This window comes from Gobio gobio, assembly GCF_949357685.1.
Source record: "Gobio gobio genome assembly, chromosome: 24".
NCBI classification, from domain to species: domain Eukaryota; kingdom Metazoa; phylum Chordata; class Actinopteri; order Cypriniformes; family Gobionidae; genus Gobio; species Gobio gobio.
The window spans coordinates 34,900,505-34,921,129 of NC_137120.1; the positions used below are offsets into that span (position 1 = coordinate 34,900,505).

A 20,625-nucleotide genomic window follows, 5' to 3' on the forward strand; every position below is an offset into this window, starting at 1 on the left:
TCGCTTTATTTACTGGTATTTTTATACGACTTGCCTGTTTTTTTCAATCAAACGATGAATTAGTTAAAATCCTTGTTGGTTAACGGTTAACCAGTTAATTAACGTCCCATGTATAGGCCTAGCTATCAAATTAGTGCAAAATCAACTTTGCGTTGCAAATGCATTAATAATCAAAAACGAAGTGCTGAGCTGAATTTTTGTGCCATCTATTGGTTTAATGGAGAATACAGTCAAATGGCCCATTGTATACAAGCATTCTTAAGCTTGGCTTGACTTGTTTGAATGTAAAGGGTTGTAGGTAGTGTTAGACCGATATATCGGCCGGCCGACATTTGCGATTTTTACGTGTATCGGCATCGGCTGATACAAGGCTGCTGCGTTTGCCGATATTTTTTTCCCTGCATTATTTACAGACAGGCGTCCACAGGCAGCTCTCACCGTCTTCAAACTGTCTTGCTCTCCCTCCCTCGTGCATATTAATCAAAATCAATTGAGAATTGACACGATGGTAAAAGGTCGAAAGACTGAAGTTTCACGTGGAGTATTGGGAGATTTTTTCCTGAATTACCGCTGGTGTTGCTCTACAAGAGATTAAGTTAAGTGCACCTACACTCTAAAGAATGCTGGGTTAAAAATAACCCAAGTTGGGTTGAAAATGGACTAACCCATCAATTGGGTTGTTTTGAGAAAACATTTAACCCAACCGCTGGGTCAAAACAACCCAATTGCTGGGTTAGTCCATATTCAACCCAACTTGGGTTATTTTTAACCCAGCATTTTTTAGAGTGTAACCATTAAATGACTAGGTTGTAAATAGTTTTAAAATTAAGTATAGTACAGTCAGTGTGCACTTTATTATGATGCTTGCTTGTTGACACTGCGTGCAAATAGTGTAATTATTTTATTTATGCTTAAATATTTATTTTCAGAATTTATTTTCACCACTGAACTCTTTTTTTTCTTGTTCTACCTCACCTGTTTTTACTATTTGTTAAATATAGTTTTTTTTTAGTTCAATAAATGTTCCTTTTTTAAATTGTAAATTTTAAATTATCATCATGATCATTGTGTCATTTTTATGATGTAAATTGAGGGAGCAAAAGCAGTATCGACTCCAAATATCGGCTCAAGAAAATCGGCAGCCCGTATCGGTCATCGGTAGCCTGGATGCCAGCCGAATTTAGCCCCGCCCACAACATTTTTACTCAGGCAGTTCGGTCTGGACTTGATCCATAGAGAAGTAATTATGCCCGAACAGAAACTTTTCGGACCAATGAAATTGTCAGGGCGGGCTTTAGACGATGATGGACAGATTATAAACAATAACGTAATCATCCACGTCATCAAAAGTCGCTTGGGTTGAGTTTGTTCTAATCCTAAACGGAGAACTTGTTCGTATATGCATTCACCTTTACTATTTCTCTCAGAAATGATGATGGTGTTGGTAAGTACTCTGTGTATCCTTAAATTCTTTTTTTACAACACCGGCAAAGATCGTTTACACTCGTCTTTTTCTTCTAACGTAAGGCTACTTATTCCAGCGTGCGTGCAGACAGGGTTGCCAAGTTTTTACAACAAAACCCGCCCAATTGCTAACTCAAAACTAGCCAAAAACAAGCCCAATAGCTTTCCAGGGGGGGTTCTCCGGGAAACAAAGGCATTTGGGGGGTAAAATATGTGTTATTTTGGCAGGGCTGGCAGCTAAAAATCGCATTCCTGGGTTTGTATATCACATAATTGGGGTCGCTTCAACCCGTGGACATGGCAACACAGTGCAGTTGAGTTCTGTTGACATTTGACAACTAACGTTATGCGTCGCTCCGTTGCTCTGATTGGTTGTAGGTCTATCCAATTGAGGTCTTTCCTGGTTCGGTTGAAACACGCCCCATAATCACAGCCCAACGGAGCAGTATCAGACTCATATTCTGACTAGAATTGACGGAATCGGCTAAGGCTGATGAAAAAAAATTGTTATCGGCATCGGCACTAAAAAATCCATATCGGTCGATCCCTAGTTGTAGGCCTATATATGAGTCGCGACAACAACAACAAAAAGAAAAGAAAAGAGGGTCGCTCTTAAAAAAGTTTGAAAACCACTGCCCTATGCTATTTTGCCCTGCTCTTGGTTCTGTTGGCCATTATGGAAATGAGCTGCGTCTTTGTTCTTTATTTTGCGCATTGATCACCGCAGAACTTTCCACTCCCATCAGTATTATTGATGAAAGTTCAATGCAGTACTTATGTTTCAGTTCATCAAAATTGTAAAGAACCTCCAAGGTCAGATAAAATGGCAGTGTGTTATCCAGTATACAGTATATGTTTATCCATGATGCCAAATCAGGCTAGAAATGACATTTATATATATATATATAAAACCGAACATGTTTCTTTTGCATCCATCCCAGAATGCAAGCCGGTGACCATGTGTTTCTTAACCGCATACTCGGCATGCTGAAAGTCCCTCGTCCCTATTTGTATTCAGTCTGAGTTTTTATTGACACAAGAAACCTCTTTACAATAAACAATCCGCACACCAAATTAAGATAATGGCAATAACGGAAGCTCGCCTTCATATTCTAAGTGCTGGGAAGGTCAGACGTGCGCCTATGAATGCGTCAGGTGAAAAACCTATCAAGTATGTCGAGGCGGGCAACAGCCAGAGTTTCTATCAAGCCTTAATATCTACTGTCTCAGTTTGAGTAACTGCCTTGTCGGAGATGTATCGATGAAATAGGCTGGAACCTGCTCTGTCAGCCCGGACTAAATAAGCACAAGACTGATAAGTTCCCACAGTAAGAGTCTAAAGGTCATTAATACATTACCTGTTGGGGACTAGCGAATACTGCAGAGGAATGTATTGATTTTTTTCTTTTCTTTTTTCCCTTCCTTTCCCCTGCCTGTAGGACATGGTTGCTCCTCTGCGGGTTGTTATCTTTGGGGTGAACAGTACATGGTTATCCTAAATATAAATATATATTTGAAACGGTTACATTTTATTTGAAGGTGTCCGTGTTACAGTGTAATTATGCATTTAAGAAGTGAGTAATAATAATGAACTACATGTACTTACTATAGGGTTAGGAGGAGGGTGAGGGTGGGGTTTAGGGCTAGTTGCATGTAATTATGCATAATGTATAGTTATTAATATAGTTTTAATTATTTAATTATTTTTTATAATGTAATATAATAATAATAATAATAATAAAAATATTTGTATTATTATTATTATTATTATTAGTAGTAGTAGTAGTAGTAGTATTTTTCAAATGTATTAAAAAAAACAATTATTTCTCTCTCTCTTTCACTCTTTCTTTCTCTCTTTTTTCTTTCTTCTTTCCTTTCTTCCTTCCTTCCTTTGCATTTTCTTTTTTTTTCTTTCTTTGCATTTTCTTTCTTTCTTCGCATTTTCTTTTTTCCTTTTCCTTTCTTTCTTTCTTTCTTTCTTTTCTTTCTTTCTTTCTTTCTTTCTTTTCTTTCTTTCTTTCTTTGCATTTTCTTTTTTCCTTTTCTTTCCTTCCTTACTTCCTTTCTTTGCATTTTCTCTCTTTCTTTCTTTCTTTCTTTCTTTCTTTCTTTCTTTCTTTCTTTCTTTCTTTCTTTCTTTCTTTCTTCTTTCTTTCTTTCTTCTTTCTTTCTTTCTTCTTTCTTTCTTTCTTTCTTTCTTTCTTTCTTTCTTTCTTTCTTTCTTCTTTCTTTCTTTTCTTTCTTCTTGCATTTTTCTTTCTTTGAATTTTCTTTCTTTCTTTGCATTTTCCTTCCTTCCTTTCTTTCTTACTTTCCTTCCTTTGCATTATCTTTCTTTCTTTGCATTTTCCTTCCTTCCTTTCCTTGGAATTTTCTTTCTTTGCATTTTCTTTTTTCCTTTTCTTTCCTTCCTTCCTTCATTCCTTCCTTTCTTTGCATTTTCTTTCTTTCTTTGCATTTTCCTTCCTTCCTTCCCTTTCCTTGGAATTTTCTTTCTTTCTTTCTTTGCATTTTCTTTTTTCCTTTTCTTTCCTTCCTTACTTCCTTTCTTTGCATTTTCTCTCTTTCTTTCTTTCTTTCTTTCTTTCTTTCTTTCTTTCTTTCTTTCTTTCTTTCTTTCTTTCTTTCTTTCTTTCTTTCTTTCTTCTTTCTTTCTTTCTTTCTTTCTTTCTTTCTTTCTTTCTTTCTTTCTTTCTTTCTTTCTTTCTTTCTTTCTTTCTTTGAATTTTCTTTCTTTCTTTGCATTTTCCTTCCTTCCTTTCTTTCTTACTTTCCTTCCTTTGCATTATCTTTCTTTCTTTGCATTTTCCTTCCTTCCTTTCCTTGGAATTTTCTTTCTTTGCATTTTCTTTTTTCCTTTTCTTTCCTTCCTTCCTTCATTCCTTCCTTTCTTTGCATTTTCTTTCTTTCTTTGCATTTTCCTTCCTTCCTTCCTTTCCTTGGAATTTTCTTTCTTTCTTTCTTTGCATTTTCTTTTTTCCTTTTCCTTCCTTCCTTCCTTCCTTCCTTCCTTCCTTCCTTCCTTCCTTCCTTCCTTTCTTTGCATTTTCTTTCTTTCTTTCCTTCTTTCTTTCTTTCTTTCTTTGCATTTTTCTTTCTTTGAATTTTCTTTCTTTGCACTCTTTCTTTTTTCTTTGCATTTTCTTTTTTCCTTTTCCTTCCTTCCTTCCTTCCTTCCTTCCTCCCTTCCTTCCTTCCTTCCTTCCTTCCTTCCTTCCTTCCTTCCTTCCTTCCTTCCTTCCTTCCTTCCTTCCTTCCTTCCTTCCTTCCTTCCTTCCTTCCTTCCTTCCTTTCTTTGCATTTTCTTTCTTTCTTTCCTTCTTTCTTTCTTTCTTTCTTTGCATTTTTCTTTCTTTGAATTTTCTTTCTTTGCACTCTTTCTTTCTTTGCATTTCCCTTCCTTCCTTCCTTCCTTCCTTCCTTCCTTCCTTCCTTCCTTCCTTCCTTCCTTCCTTCCTTCCTTCCTTCCTTCCTTCCTTCCTTCCTTCCTTCCTTCCTTCCTTCCTTCCATCCTTCCATCCTTCCATCGCATTATTATTTTATTACTGTTAGTAGAATTAATATTTTTCAAATATATTTCAAACAAATTCTTAAATGGAAACAATTGATATTTGGCTACATAACAAATTGTGTGTAGACAAACACTTAATGGATAATAATAACACTTGTACTAAAATATTATTATTATTATATTTATGCAATTTACTTTCTGTATAGCTAATGGCCTTGTCTGCTCTGCTTTGCAGTTGAACAGCTTGCCTCCGGACACATGCAGTGAGTTCAGTTTCTCCAGAAAGGGCCAGCTGATCGTCAGTGCCAGTCGTCCGCCCAGTAGCCTGGGATCCGTGGTGTCCAATGGTACAGCTTCAACTAACGCACCTTCAGAGCAGCTTCAGAGATGGATGCTTGCAGCAGCAAAGGTGGACATGCAGCAGCAATGTCTTTTGTGTTATTTTTCTCTGCATAAGCATTGTTTTTGTTTAAAATACTTACTTAGTATATAGTATGCGAAAAACAGTACCCCCAAAAAAGTAGTACGTCCGAATTCATAGTAATCTGAAAACTTTAGGTCAGAAGTTCCCTGATGACCTACTATTTCTGTCTGAAGTGTGTAAATGGACACTTAACTATCCCATGAGGCCACAGGAGAGGATTTATGAATGAGGTGAAGCGACGCAACTGACGCTGCTAGGTCATGTGACAGTAAAATGGCGGATGTAGTCCATTCATTCATACTATATCGAACATGCTTTTTAAACATTTTCAAAGTACATTTAAATTGCAATGTAGTACGTACTCAGACAGTACACAATTTCAGTCGCAGCGATAGTTTCTACTATGTTTTGCCCCAGCTTTGTGTTGTTTATACAGTTAGTATGGGTGGTGTATTCTCATCTGTATTAAAGCATCTCTGGGTTGTTGAACGCAGGGCCGGAGGATGGAGCTCATCAGCCTACAGAAGCCGTTATCTGGAGGTCTGGGTTTCAGTGTGGTGGGCCTGAGTCCAGAGGGGGTGGGCGGCCATGGTGTGTTCGTCAGACAGGTGCAGCCAGGGAGCGTCGCAGACAGGTGAGACCCCTCTGCTTTATTCATACATCATATTTTCTTCAAATATCTTTTATGCTCTTTTTAGATCACTTTCTTTTTGGCTTCTCCTTTTTGCAATTGCAACGAGTTGTTTTGATGTTGTGAACGAGTTGGATTCTGAGGCTCATCATATACACTAGCAGTCAAAAGTTTGGACATACTTGACTGAATTTAATCTTTCTTATGCTTCTTAAAATCTGGTAGATCAAAAGGCAATGCATAAATTAGTTTATTAGTTTTGTAGAGAAATATAAATTGTGCCTAATTATGATTTAGCATGATAATACATTTATTTACTTATTTTAATTAAAATGAGATTGATAATATTGATTGATTGTTTGATTGATTGATTGATTGATTGATTGATTGATTGATTGATTGATTGATTGATTGATTGACTGGATTAGTTAAATAATAATAATTTTATGGGATGAGTTGGATAATGGATGAAAATAATAAAATAAATAATAAGAATAATACTTATTGATGTTATTGGTATTTATTTATTTATTAAATTAAATCAATTGAATAGAAAATTATAACTATTGATATTATGGAGATGATGATATAATAATAATAATAATAATAATAATAACAATAATAACAATAATAATCATAATCATAATAATAATATCAATTATAAAATAATATTATTCATAATAATAATCATCATAAAACATTTAAAATGAATAAAAAAAATAAAAAAAATAGTAATATACTTTTTATTTTACAGGATGGGTTGGATAATAGATGAAAATAAAAATAATAAAAATAATAATACTTATTGATGTTATTGGTATATATTTATTAATTAATTAAATGAAATAAATTAAATGAAAATAATAACAGGATTGATATTGTGGAGATGATGATGATAATAATACTAGTTATAACAATTATAAAATAATATTATTCGTAATAATAATCATCATAAAACATTTTAAATGAATGAATAATAATAAAATACTTTTTTTTAAGGGATGAGTTGGATAATGGAGGAAAATAAATAATAATAATAAAAAAAATAATAGTACTCCTTATTGATGTTATTGGATTATTTATTAAATAAAATTAAATGAATTAAATAAATAAATAATAATAACCGAAAATAATAACAGTATGGATAATAATATGGAGATGATTAATAATAATCCTAATCATCATCATAAAAACCTTTTAAATTGGTTAATAAATAATAATAATAATAATATACTTTTTATTTTATGGGATTAGTTGGATAATGGATAAAAATAATATAATATGAAATATTATAATACTTCTTATCGATGTTATTGGTTTATTTAGTAAATAAATTGTATTAAATAGATAACAACAAAGTTTATAATATGGTGATGATGATGATGATGATGATGATGATGATGATGATGATGATGATCAAAGTTATAATAACAAAAATAATAATATTAATAATCATCACCATAAAAAAAATATGAATTGGTTAATGTAAAATAATAAATAAGTAATTACGTGTTTTTTTTTTATTACTGGTATTTTGACTGGCAAGTTAAACTGTGATTATTCTTATCTCCAGGGATGGAAGATTGCAGGAGAACGATCAGATTCTTGCGATTAACGGGATTCCTCTGGATCAGAGCGTGACGCAGCAGCAGGCCATCGCAATCCTCCAGCAACAGAGAGACAGAGTGGAGCTGGTGGTGGCCAGAGACGCTGCGGCCAAACCCCGTCTCTCCACATCTGGACCCATTCAGACGGTATGGCTGTTTTAAATGGCACCGCATTGTGTTGTCCACAGTATTTAACTAGAAATAGTATCTCGCATAGTTCTGCAGCGGTTGTGGAAGCTGTTTTGAAATTAGCTTCAAATCAAATATGGCATCTGTGGCACTTGCAACTGCCATTGGTTCTCTCATGACTAAACATCATGGTGTCAAACCGTCACCGTATTTGATTAGCAATCTTCAAATTCTGGCCTGTGGTCACTTCAAACTAACATTGAATGGGAACAGAGTACATAACATTATTGGGAGATCTAATCCTTTAAGTTATTAGCATCACTACTTTTATTTACCAACATACTTTTAGTATTAGCAGTAACTCTTTTAGCTTCTTTTGGTAAGATTACAGATACATTTGCAGAAGGTGCAGATGTCATTTTTGGCTTTGACACGGTTTTCAAGTTTAATCTTACCTATCTAAGAAGCCCAATCTTTCCCGAGGCCAAACAAACTGAGATAGTTTATATCGGTGATGTTTTAATTTCGACCACTTACACTAACATGTACAGATTATCAAATCCAGCAACAGAATTTAAAACATATTGCATAAGCATCTTGATTTAACCTGCCTGAGCTATAAACAGTAATTCAGCCTAAGCTAAAAGCCGATTTATTTGTCTTGTTCACATTATTACAATGAGATCCTCTGGAAAATAAAGCCCTTAAAACATCCTGTTATAATCGGAGCGGCTCTAAACCAAAGACAGAAGAAGAACGAAATGCATAAACTTTCTCGGGTTCATCCGAAAGCCCTTTCTATCATTGAAAGGAATAAACTTGGAAGAGGAGAAATTGAGGCTGGAAAAGACCAACAGCCAGTAGATGAACTGCATTAACCTAAGCCTTCAACAATAAACACAACGCTTCCCTCTCGTCTACTTTAATTAAGTACCCCTAACTTCTCAAATTAACGGCGAATGCACACAAAGCCAGTTGGAAAAAATGACATTAGTTTTGATTTGGTCTTTGCGTTGCGAGCCAGGTTGTGTATGTCTGCTCTGTTAATGCTTATTTTTTCGATTTGAATTGTTTAATATCCTTAATTCGAGGCCATGTCCTGCTTATCGAAACCAGACTTTGGTTTAATTCATGCGCCGTTTCACTCAGGATTGTGTTTAATGGAGCAAAAGTCTGGTTTTCATCTGTCACCAGATGTCAACAAAGTAGTCTGTGTCGCTGAACTTGTTTATAAGTCAGATTAAGTGTCTGTTTGCTGTTTGTTGCGATAAAATAAAATAGGCTTTATCACAAACATGACCCGACAACGTAAAGGCAGAAGGCAGTGGCGGGTACAGGAAGCTTTGTCAAGATGTGATATTGGAGGTTTTGATGGTTAAAAAATGTTTTGTTTGATATTTCCATTTGGGTGAATCTGAAAAGGGGGGTATTCCAGAAAGTAAGGTTAACTTACCCTCACATATACCTTAAACTCTCAGTTGATTAGCCCAAATCTTGGTTACTCGAGGGATGCTGGTTCCAAAAATGCATCCATGAGCTAGTTCAGACAACTCGGAGTATGTTCCCGGTTAACACACAAGACATTCTCAACAGAGCGACGAATCGATTATTCACCATGCAAACAGACTAAGGAAAAGCTCGCCATTCTACTTCCTCTTCTTCTTTTGTTTAATGGCGAGTTACATAACCTACTTAGTGCACAACGCCACCTATTTGGTGGTTATGCAATCATTTCTCTTTAAAATCTCTTTTTTTAACAAGTAATCTTTATTCACTGAGAAAAAGGATTATATTGTTTGTTTGAAGCTAATTAATTGAATGTGTGAAATGACAATAAATAAATAAATTTAAAAAAAAAAATATATATATATATATATATATATATATATTTATTTATATATATTTATATATTTGAATTGAATTAACATTTTGAAATTATTTTTATTCTAATTCTTTAGAATTAATATATAACATTGAATATTATATAATTGAAACAAATTTGGTTATATTAATAACTATATTAATTATATAAAACACATCTTAATACCTATTAAGCAAACTAACCCTGGAACATAACCTGCTCTGGAGAGAGTGAGTTGCCATGGTTACTTACCCTGAAAGTTACCTCCGTTTTTGGAACCGAAAGTTGAGGTTATCTGCTAACTTACCCGGGTAAGTCACATAACCTGCTTTCTGGAATACCCCCCCAGGTGATGTTTCGACTCAAAATCAACAAAGGGAACAAAGGAAACACAACCCTATTTTTTCATGCGTATATTATTTTACATATATTTATATCATACATTACATACAGTATATTTATCATGCATTTTTTATTTATTTATAATTGTAAATAATCGATTGATTAATTCTTAGCCTGTAAATTAAGATTTTGAATTATTGTCACCCTTAAAATATAATTTATACATATTCAATTCATAGTATTGTACACTTTTAATTTATGCTAATTAAAATTGTATTGCATTTTGCTATAATATTTAAATAAAATACATTTGTTTTTATATTGAAATAATAAATAATTGTATTTATTTATATTGATATACATTTTGAATTGTAAATTCTTGTGATTTAATGATTAATTCTCATACAGTCTTGTCAATAATTTTTCAAGATTTTGAATCAATTATCAGTTCTACATATTAATAAATATTCGTAGTATTTGTTTTCCCACATTTAAAGGGATGGTTCACCCAAAAATGAAAATTATCCCTTAATTTACTCGCCCTCAAGCCGTCCTACGTGTATATGACATTCTTCTTTCAGACGAATACAATCGGAGTTATATTAAAAATGTATTTAAAAAGTTGTGTACGGAAGGCGGTCTGGCGGAGGCTAGATATTTTACATTATAACGTGTTAAATATGGATATTTTTCTTACAAAAACCCAACGATTCACTTCAGAAGGCCTTCATTAAGCCCCCTCATTAAGAACTAGTATTTAATTTATGCTGTTTAAAACAACTTGTTTTATTTCAGCTTTGTAATATATTTAAATAAAATATATAAGATTTTTGTTATTTATTTATATTGATATATATCTAGAATTGTGAATAATTTTTTTTCAGGAGTTAAGTAAAACTCCAAACACATTTTTTTGTTACTACATTTAAATATGTCAATCTGCGACTTGAGAATTATTAATGTCAATCATCATATGTCAGCTTAAAAGCTTAGCAATGAAGACGTCACCCCACAAGCATGTATTATGTCCTCTCGCTAACCCCCGTATGCAAACAGACCCCCACCTTCCTTTCCATTTCAATCTATTCTCTTATCGTTTAAAGCTGAGAAAATATTTATCTGTTTAAGATTGCCCAGACCTCAAGGGACCACTGCTCCGTTCCTTAAATGGAGGAGAGCAGGAGCAAATGAAGCAGAGGTATATTTTTCCTCACTTCCCCAGCCCTTCTATCTCTCTGTAGACCCAGACCTCCGAAGCCCTTGAAAATATCTTGAATCCTAATTATACTCCATTGGAAAGTTTCACGCAGGCAAGACTTGTGATACACTGCTCCGGGATTCCCACTCCTGGAGGAATAACATCCAAGCCTTTTCCCAATGGAGATGTTTTCCGGCTTTCTCATTATAGGTCGCTAACGTATAGATGTTTATGTAAGCTTTGGCCTGAAGGAAATACGGCTGTTTGTGGAAGGAAATGTAGCTGTATTTCTTATGTTTGGGACCATTTACTTTACGATTGTCTGGTGTGTTCTAGGGACTAGTTGATGCAAAGTAATATCATTTAAAGGGAAAGGTCACCCAAAAATGAAATTCTGTCATCATTTACTCGCCCTCAAGTTGTGCCAAACCTGTATACGTTTCTTTCTTCTGTTGAACACAAAAGACGATATTTTAAATAATGACGGTAACGTAATCAAACAGTTGACGGTAGCCATCGACTTCCATAGTATTTTTTTTCCGACTATGGAAGTCAATGGCTACCGTCAACTGTTTGATTACCAACATTCTTCAAAATATCTTCTTTTGCCTTCAACAGAAGAAAGAAACTCATAGAAGTTTGGAACAACTTGAGGGTGAGTAAATGACAATGTTACAAACAAAAGCGGGTTATAGCGCCACCTTGTGGTCGATTCTCACCAGATTTAATACACAGCTCAATTGAGCCACCTTCTAAGTGTCTACCATTTTTCATAATGGTCGGCAAATCAGATTTGATGTTATAGGCTGTTGAATTTTGATTGGGTGTTTGTTTTGGCTGTATTTCTTATGTTTGGGTCATCAGTTGGAGCTTTAAATGTAGCTGTTTTAATCCTGCATGGGGTACGTATATATTATTATATATTAAGTACGCAAATTCAGTCAAATTTGTTTTCTTGTTCACCTTCCTTCAAACCACTCTCCACTGAATAGAGGTGAATTTCGACCAAAGTACAAGTCTCTAAAAAGGACTCAACTGTTTCTTTGGGGACTCAGAAAGGGACTTCTTATCTCCGAAATGGTTCTTTTCTCCTCACAGCGGGATGAGCGCTAGTCTAAAGCTTTGTCTCGAAAGAGCGGCTGGGCGAACGGCAGAGGAGGGGTTTCATTAGATAGTGAGAAAATTGCAGAGGTAGTCAGCCGGCAGATAACGGCCTGGTAATAAGAGAACAGAAATGTACTGATTGCAGGTCATTTATATGAGCCCAAGGAGACTTGGGTGATTAGGAGCACGGCTGACGTGAGATCACAAAGACTCTCGTGGGCTTTCCTGACCCTGACATTGATCAGCCTCTGCAGGATCACACCGTTAACACGTTCATTAGCATTTCGTGCCCTATTACGACTCCGCCACAGGATGTAGTCACAGGTCTTGGGTCGGCAATCGCTCCATATTTGGACAATCAAAGGTGATTGAATGGATCTTTATTCTTTAAGTAGACGGTTTTGTGGCTCAAAGTAAATTATGACACATGCCCACTGACCTCTTAATGTGTAACACAAGACAAGAGATTGAAAACTGTCCCCTGTGTGTGTCTTTTGCAGGATCAGTGGGGTCACGTGGAGGAGATCGAGCTGGTGAACGATGGATCCGGCCTGGGATTTGGGATTGTCGGAGGCAAGGCAACCGGAATGGTGGTCAGGACCGTGGTGCCAGACAGTGTTGCCCATAAGGTTTGTCTTTGCGTGTTTTATCAATGCATTTTGGGGGAAATTATGGGTCATTTCTGAAGCATTAAGTTGTGTTAAAGGTGTCATGCTGGCTTTTGTTATTTTTTTATATTGTTGTCTGAGGTCAACTTATGAAGTTTGCGTGGTTTTTACATTCAGAAACATCATAATGAATAAGTAATAGGCTATTTTCTGCGCTAGTTTTGAGGCTCTCTGAAAAACAAATGTTTTGATGGGCGTGCCGCACTGAAGACTTGGAAGTAAACGCCCACGGCTATGATTGGATAAGATTTGCATATTTAATGAGCTTCTGCTCCCCTCAGTACATGTGGGGATTGTTTTTAGAGCCCTTCACGGGCCTCAAAACTTGGCCCTGGCCCGAGACGCTGAGGCCCTAGCCCGGCCCGTGTCCGACAGCTCATCAAAATTATCAGCCCGAGTCCGACTGGAGCTCGTGGTTTTTTTTTATCCTCCCTATTACACATTAGTTGCAGCCATTTAAATAGTTCAGTTTTGTTTTTAATGTCCAAGTAGTTATATTTTGTTTTGTTTCTTTATTAAGTTAATTTAGACAAATGTTTGAAGCATTTTGTTGCTTGTTAAATTAAAGTTTTTCTTCTTTAAAGTGACGACCAAGCGGCCAGCAGCCGACAGTGAGTTAACCCAATGCTTTAGCCTATCAATCAACACTTGTCAAAGTAGTTAGGCTATATTCCGTTTCGTTTTTTTTTTGTTAAAGGGTTAGTTCACCCAAAAATGAAAATTCTGTCATTAATTACTCACCCTCATGTCGTTCGACACCCGTAAGACCTCCGTTCATCTTCGGAACACAAATGAAGATATTTTTGTTGAAAGCTGATGGCTGAGAAAGGCTTCAGATAGGCCTCCATTGGCATTCAGTACATTTACACTCCCAAGACCCATAAAAGGCACTAAAAACGTCGTTACAAAGTCCATCTCACCACAGTGACTCTACAATAATTTGACGAAGCGACGACAATAGTTTTTGTGCGCACAAAAAAAATCAAAATAGCGCCTTTATCCAACTTGTTCTTGTCTTCCTTGTATGTCTCCACGACGCATGCGCGAGAATATGACGCAGATCCGGCGTTCGGACACATGACCCAGAAGCGATTTGTTTACAAGCAGAGGAAGACGTGCGTATCTAAGCTGTTGAATTCTACATTGATCGTGCTTTAGGTCTCGGCGTAGTGCTCAAAATCGGGCTAAAGTGTGCATTTCATGGATTCCAGAACGCCGGCGCTACGTCATATTCTCGCGCATGCGTCGTGGAGGCACACACGGAAGACAAGAAGAGGTCTGTGTCCAACAAAGAGTTATGACCCTAATCTTTACAAGTTAATCCAAAATGTATACATTTTGAAGCCGTCAGATATAAAATGCTAACGGTAGGCTATAAACGGACTACAGCACATCATGATCAACGTCATCATCAAGCTTCCTCAAACTTTTTATTAAAAAACACGCTCGCTCATTATTATCTGCGCTGTGTATGAACACTTATCCACTTTTTCATGAGAAATATTGCCCATTCGTTTTTTCCAAAAATGCTAGTAACTTATTTTGTTTATGCGTGCCTCTCTGAGATTTTTTATCTTTTGTTTATTTTTTTTTCAGATAATATGATTATCACTGTGATAACATTAAATGACATGAAACACAACCCAGTCTCTTTTTGTTAAATGCAAGTTTATGTTTGATCAATAATACAAAAGTATACGTAAAAGGTATAATAAGCTATACATGAAATAAAGCAAACAATTCAGTCAAACATTCAAAGTCAGTGCTAGTCGGCTACAATGGTAACGTAAAGTTACAGCCTAAAAAGTGTATGAAAGTATTGAAACTTCACTTTGCCCTCAGCCTAAACGATTTGCCAGGGAACAAATTATAGATCCATGAGACTAAAGATCGCCCGTTACATCTACACAGGACGAATTATAGCTTGAGACACCACAGAGACATCAGAGCCAGCGGCTGACGGCAGAAGGACGAGCCGAGGAAAGGCTGCTCTCGCCGGGGTTAACAGGCGCTGAGCGCCGCTGATCCACTGGAGCTCACAACTCCGAAAACGCCAGATAAAATGTTCAAATAGGCACTCTTTTATAAATAAACCACAGATTTGAGCTTTAAACAACTACATTATTAAAAGGTCTTAAAACTACCTATTGTCACACATTAACAGTAGATTTTAACAAAAAAAGACGTGTAAACACAGCCCATGTCAGCCATTTCTCAACGAGACGAGCTGGCTGGCAGAAGCCCCTCCCATGACGTGAATTTGCGTCTGTTGTGCAGTGAATCTCATACGCGAATGAAGCGAGTAAACTCAAAATGTTCAAGCGTCCAACTTCGCGCGAATAGCGCGATTTATTTGGGTCTGGTGTGAACGCTACATAAGAAGAAGTACACCTGGCTAGTGAGAGATTTCCTGTTTGTCACGATGACGTCTAAAGTCCCCGCCAAAGGATGTAGTCCCTTTTAGCAACTTGTTAGCAACCACCGTTTTTAAGACACAAATTTAAGTTTTTAAAAATCACAAGGAGGTTATAACTAGTGTGTTTTATGTCATAGATCAAAACGTGAAAATATGTCGAGGCTTTGTTAACCACAGACCTTATTTCAGGCGATTTAGCGAAAACCCATTCAAAAAACCCATAGACTTTAGGGCGAGGGAACCGGAAGTGCTAAAATGCTAACTCAATTCCGCGTTTTGGCCTACAAAATGACGTCATAACTTTGGCACTCTATAAATAAACTCTATTGTGGATTCCATGTGATCAAGGGCTTAGGATGTTCCAGTTCAGTCCATTGCAAAGGTTCCACCAGTAGTGGGCACTCATGCAATGTAAGCAATGACGCACATCCGTGTGAACGAGACGGAGGGAAGTTAGCAAGTGAAGGGCATAATAAAAACTAACTGGAACGCAGCATTGGTTTAGGGTTTCATGACCCTTTAACGCTTGTGACAAGTGGATTTTTTGAAGGGGCAAGTGAGAGAGAATTTTACTTGCCCGACCGGACAAGTATCCTGATTAAAACGTCAGTAAAAAAAAAAAACTTGGGAATCACCAAACCGCGAGAATGATTCTGCATTAATTTAGTGTAAGTGGTGATTGATAGTGAACAATAATATAATATATGTACTGACGGTAACGGGTTGTGCTGTTGAGGCTCGTGCAGCCTCATGAGGAGAAAGGGAAACATATGAGCGTAGCTCACACAAAGAAACTAAGTAAACACACTGCGGTGTGCAGTTTTTAAAGTGCTGAATACCATCACGATTGAAAATGTGACACTGATTTCATATGACATTTCAATAAAAAAGCAATTAATATTAAGTCAGTTACATTTTAGACTTAATATTGACTGTTTTGTTCTATTTCAGCAGCGAAAATAGTTCCAAACAAGGATCACAGCAGAACACTTGACCGTGTTTTCATTACTGAATGATTCAGAAGAGAAAAGCGTCTTAAACCAGACGCTAACAGTTAGATTGCATTGGTCATTATGGAAATGATCCGGCTACGTCTGTGTGCTTTAATTTGTGCGTCGTCAGTAAATCGCGCACAGAACTGTCCATTCCCATCGGCGCTTTTATGGAATTGCGCTCTCACACTAATTTTCCCTGTTTATTAAATCTGGCCACATGTTACACAGCTCAAAGCATCTCAAAACTGTTTTTTTGAACATGACAATGAGTTCAACAAGCCCAAATGGCCTCCCCAGTCACTAGATCTCAATCCAATAGAGCAGCTTTGGGATGTGCTGGAGATTCACATTCTGCAGCAACTGTGTGATGCTATCATGTCAATATTGACCAAAATCTCTGAGGAATGTTTCATGCACCTTGTTAAATCTATGCCATGAAGAATTAAGGGAGTTTTGAAGACAAAAGGAGTCGAACCCGTAACTGTGTATTTTCTTTTATCGTCATTTCTTTGTTAACATGTCAACATTTAAAGGAACCGTTAGATGATACGAAAGTGAAACGTTTTGCGTACAGTATGTGTTTGCAGTAATTCCATTTGGAAGACTTTTCTCTGTCCGTTTCTTCTTGGAAAGCCTTTGACGTGGGAACTTGAAAAGCAGATTGTTCAATACACACCTACTGATGTCAGCTTTACTCTCTTCAATGCTTAGCCAGGAGGGACAGAGACGGGAAAACAACCTGTCCTGGTTTAGACCCCTCACAGACACACACACACACACACACACCTCCTCTTCTCTCCCACCCAGTGTCCAGAGCTCAGGCAACAAACCCCTTCTTGTTCAAAAGGCACATTGCTTGCATTTCACACATCAGTGGATCTTATGCTCCAAAAAAGCTGTCAAAATCAGGGCTTTGTTATCCCTGGCGTTTCCCATTTCAACCTTTAATGGCTGCGGTGGGCTTCAATGCACCCCCGCTGTCCCCAGCACAGTGGCAGGAACAAGCTGCCGAGATTTTCCCTGCACAAGTTGATGTATCAAACGCCTTTCATGTCTCGCGCTTCACAAAGACGGCTGTTCTCCTCTCCGCGCTTTGTGTAATCACTCTTTAGTCCTCCCCTTCCTCTCGCCGTTCATTTGGCCCGTCTGCCAGAGTCCTAGAAAGAAGAATACGTCTCACAGCTCAAGCGGACCGGAAAGGCCCGTTAGGAAAGGCCACGTAAGAGTGACACGGTTATTGTGGATGTTAGACTTTTGGCTCCTGCACCTGTGGATGATGGGAACAAATTAGGTTGTAAATGTGAGATTTGGCTCAGGCCTGTGTTTGGGAGGTAAATTATTCTTCGGGGCTGGTGAAAATGACATATAATATGGCCTGCAATTGTTAACTGATTAAATGTGTTTATGTCTGTGTGGGTGCCCAACAAGTTGTATATAAACGTCCAATGGATGGTAGGATTTCTAAATATTAAATAAAAATAATAATAATTTTATATATATATATATATATATATATATATATATATATATATATATATATATATATAATATAATATAATATAATATAATATAATATAATATAATATAATATAATTAATATAATATAATTAATATAATATATAATAATATAATATAATATAATATAATATAATAGGGCTGTCAAAAGATTAATCGCGATTAATCACATCCAAAATAAAAGTTTGTGTTTACATAATATATGTGTGTACTGTTAATTATTATTTATATATAAATACACACACATTCATGTATATATTTAAGAAATATTTGCATGTATATACTGTATATACATTTATATAATCTATAATATATATATAAATATAAATGTTTCTATATATAAAAATAATATTTTTTTCTTAAATATATACATGCTTTTGTGTGTTTTTATATATAAATAATAATTAACAGAGTACACACACATATATTATGTAAACACAAACTTTTATTTTGGATGCGATTAATCGCGATTAATCTTTTGACAACCCTAATATATATATATATATATATTATATATATATTATATATATATATATATAATATATATATATATATATATATATATATATTATATATATATATATAATATATATATATATATATATATATATATATATATATATATATATATATATATATATATATATATATATATATATATATATATATATATATATATATATATATATATATATATATATTATATATATATATATAATATATATATATATATATATTATATATATATATATATATATACACACAATATAAAAATATTAATGTAAAATTTTATAAATAAAATATAAATATAACACATTTTTAACAATATAAAAATTAAATATACAGTTAACTGTAAATATTACTTTAATAAACATATTATATTATTAAACATATTTTGGTATTTTTAGAATTAAATTTAATATAATGCATTAATAAAAATTTTATTTAAAATGTAAATATAAATATTTTATTTTATAATTTCTAACATAATAAGTCATGTGAAAAAGAAAGTACACCCTTTTGAATTCTATGGTTTTACGCATCAGGACATATAAAAAAAATAATCTGCGGCCGTATGTATAAAACTTCTCAGAAATGCTCTTAAGAATAGTCTTAAGCTTTGACTTAAATTCTTGGACTTGTCTAAGAGTAGGAGGCTTTTATAAAGAAGCTAAAAGTAACTTTCAGTAAAGTCTAAAACTGATTCTTAAGTGCTGACTGAGGTGGCTCTTAAAGGGATAGTTCACCCAAAAATGAAAATTACCCCATGATTTACTCACCCTCAAGTCATCCTAGGTGTATATGACATTCTTCTTTCAGACAAATACAATCAGAGATATATTAAAAATGTCCTGGCTCTTCAAAGCTTAATAATGGCAGTTGGTTAATTTTCAGTCCATAAAAGTTCATCTATCCATCATATAACTGCTCTACACGGCTCCGGGGGTTAATCAAGGCATTCCGAAGCGGAGTGGCACTTTTATGTAAGAAAAATATCCATATTTACAACTTTATAGACTAAAATAACTAGCTTCCGACGGTCAGCGGTATGCAAGTCGACTTGCGCTAAAAGAGTAACCCTTTAATCCTTGACACATGCCTATTGACGAACGCAGAAGTGCAGAGGATAGAGCAAAACAAAATGTAGCGTTTGGGGTTACTCTTTTAGCGCAAGCTGACTCGCGTACCGCTGACCGCCGGAAGCTATTTTTTCCCGATGACAATCGTTGTGAATAATGGGAATTACAAAAGAAACACATATTTTTAGATTGTTGTTTTTTGTTACAGTAATTTGGGGAGGGGTTTACTGTTGTTATTGTTGTTGTTTTGATGGTTGGTTGGTTGGATGGATAGATTCACTTCATGAATGATGACTTCAACTTCCTCCTCCTTGCTCTCATTCACTTCCAGGACGGAAGGCTGAGAACAGGTGACCACATCCTGCGCATCGGTGAGACGGTCACTCGGGGTCTGGCCAGTGACCAGGTGGTGCAGGTGCTGCAAGCCTGCGGTAGCCATGTGCGGATGCTGATCGCACGAGACCCACTGGGGGCAGCCCAGCCTCCACCTCCACCTGCCCCCGCCACAGCTCCCATCACCTCCCTGCCACCTCCACCTCCTGTGCCATCCCGCAGGGGCAGCAAAACGGTACGGAATATGTTGATTAGCTTTACCATGCAATGTCACATAATATCAATCTTTATGCTACATATTTTAATATTGAATTTTAGACTCTCACAAAACTAATATCATATTTCACCCCAAAACCAAGAGAAAGAAATTATATTTAAAAATTATTAAAATATTTGTACAGTATTTTATTTAAGATTATATTTAAAAAGAAAAACATAAGGCAATGTTTTGAACATGCATTTATTTTTTTCATCAAGATATTATTTTATTAACAGTTAAGCAAATGTTTTACCTACATTCTCATTGCTGTAATGTAAATAAAATACAATTGAAATATATCATAATAAATATACAAGTATTTATATAACAGTATTAGTTTTACCACCTTTACTTTTTGTAAAAATTGCTTTAATAAAAAGAAAACATTGTTTTACAATAATAAAAAAAAAAAACACCATTATGAGGATCTAAGAATGAGGATCTAAGAAATGTAGAATATTCAGTAAAATAATAATTTAAATAATATTCAAGTAAAATATCCAGATGTATTACTGCAATGAGAAATTGAAGTTCAACATGTGCTTTTATTTTGAATGAAAATGTTACAATGCAAAAAGGGACAACTGA

General features: G+C 35.3%; 1 protein-coding gene across 1 annotated transcript in view; it reads left to right on the forward strand.

The window, feature by feature from the left end:
- Positions 1-20,625, forward strand: part of patj (PATJ crumbs cell polarity complex component) — a 168,624-nt gene that overhangs the window by 5,944 nt on the left and 142,055 nt on the right. Inside the window, exons 5-9 of the mRNA XM_079808025.1 lie at positions 5,211-5,384; positions 5,894-6,033; positions 7,604-7,784; positions 12,772-12,900; positions 19,777-20,013. Of these exons, the coding sequence (XP_079664151.1) occupies positions 5,211-5,384; positions 5,894-6,033; positions 7,604-7,784; positions 12,772-12,900; positions 19,777-20,013 (861 nt within the window). The remainder of the gene's footprint in view (positions 1-5,210; positions 5,385-5,893; positions 6,034-7,603; positions 7,785-12,771; positions 12,901-19,776; positions 20,014-20,625) is intronic.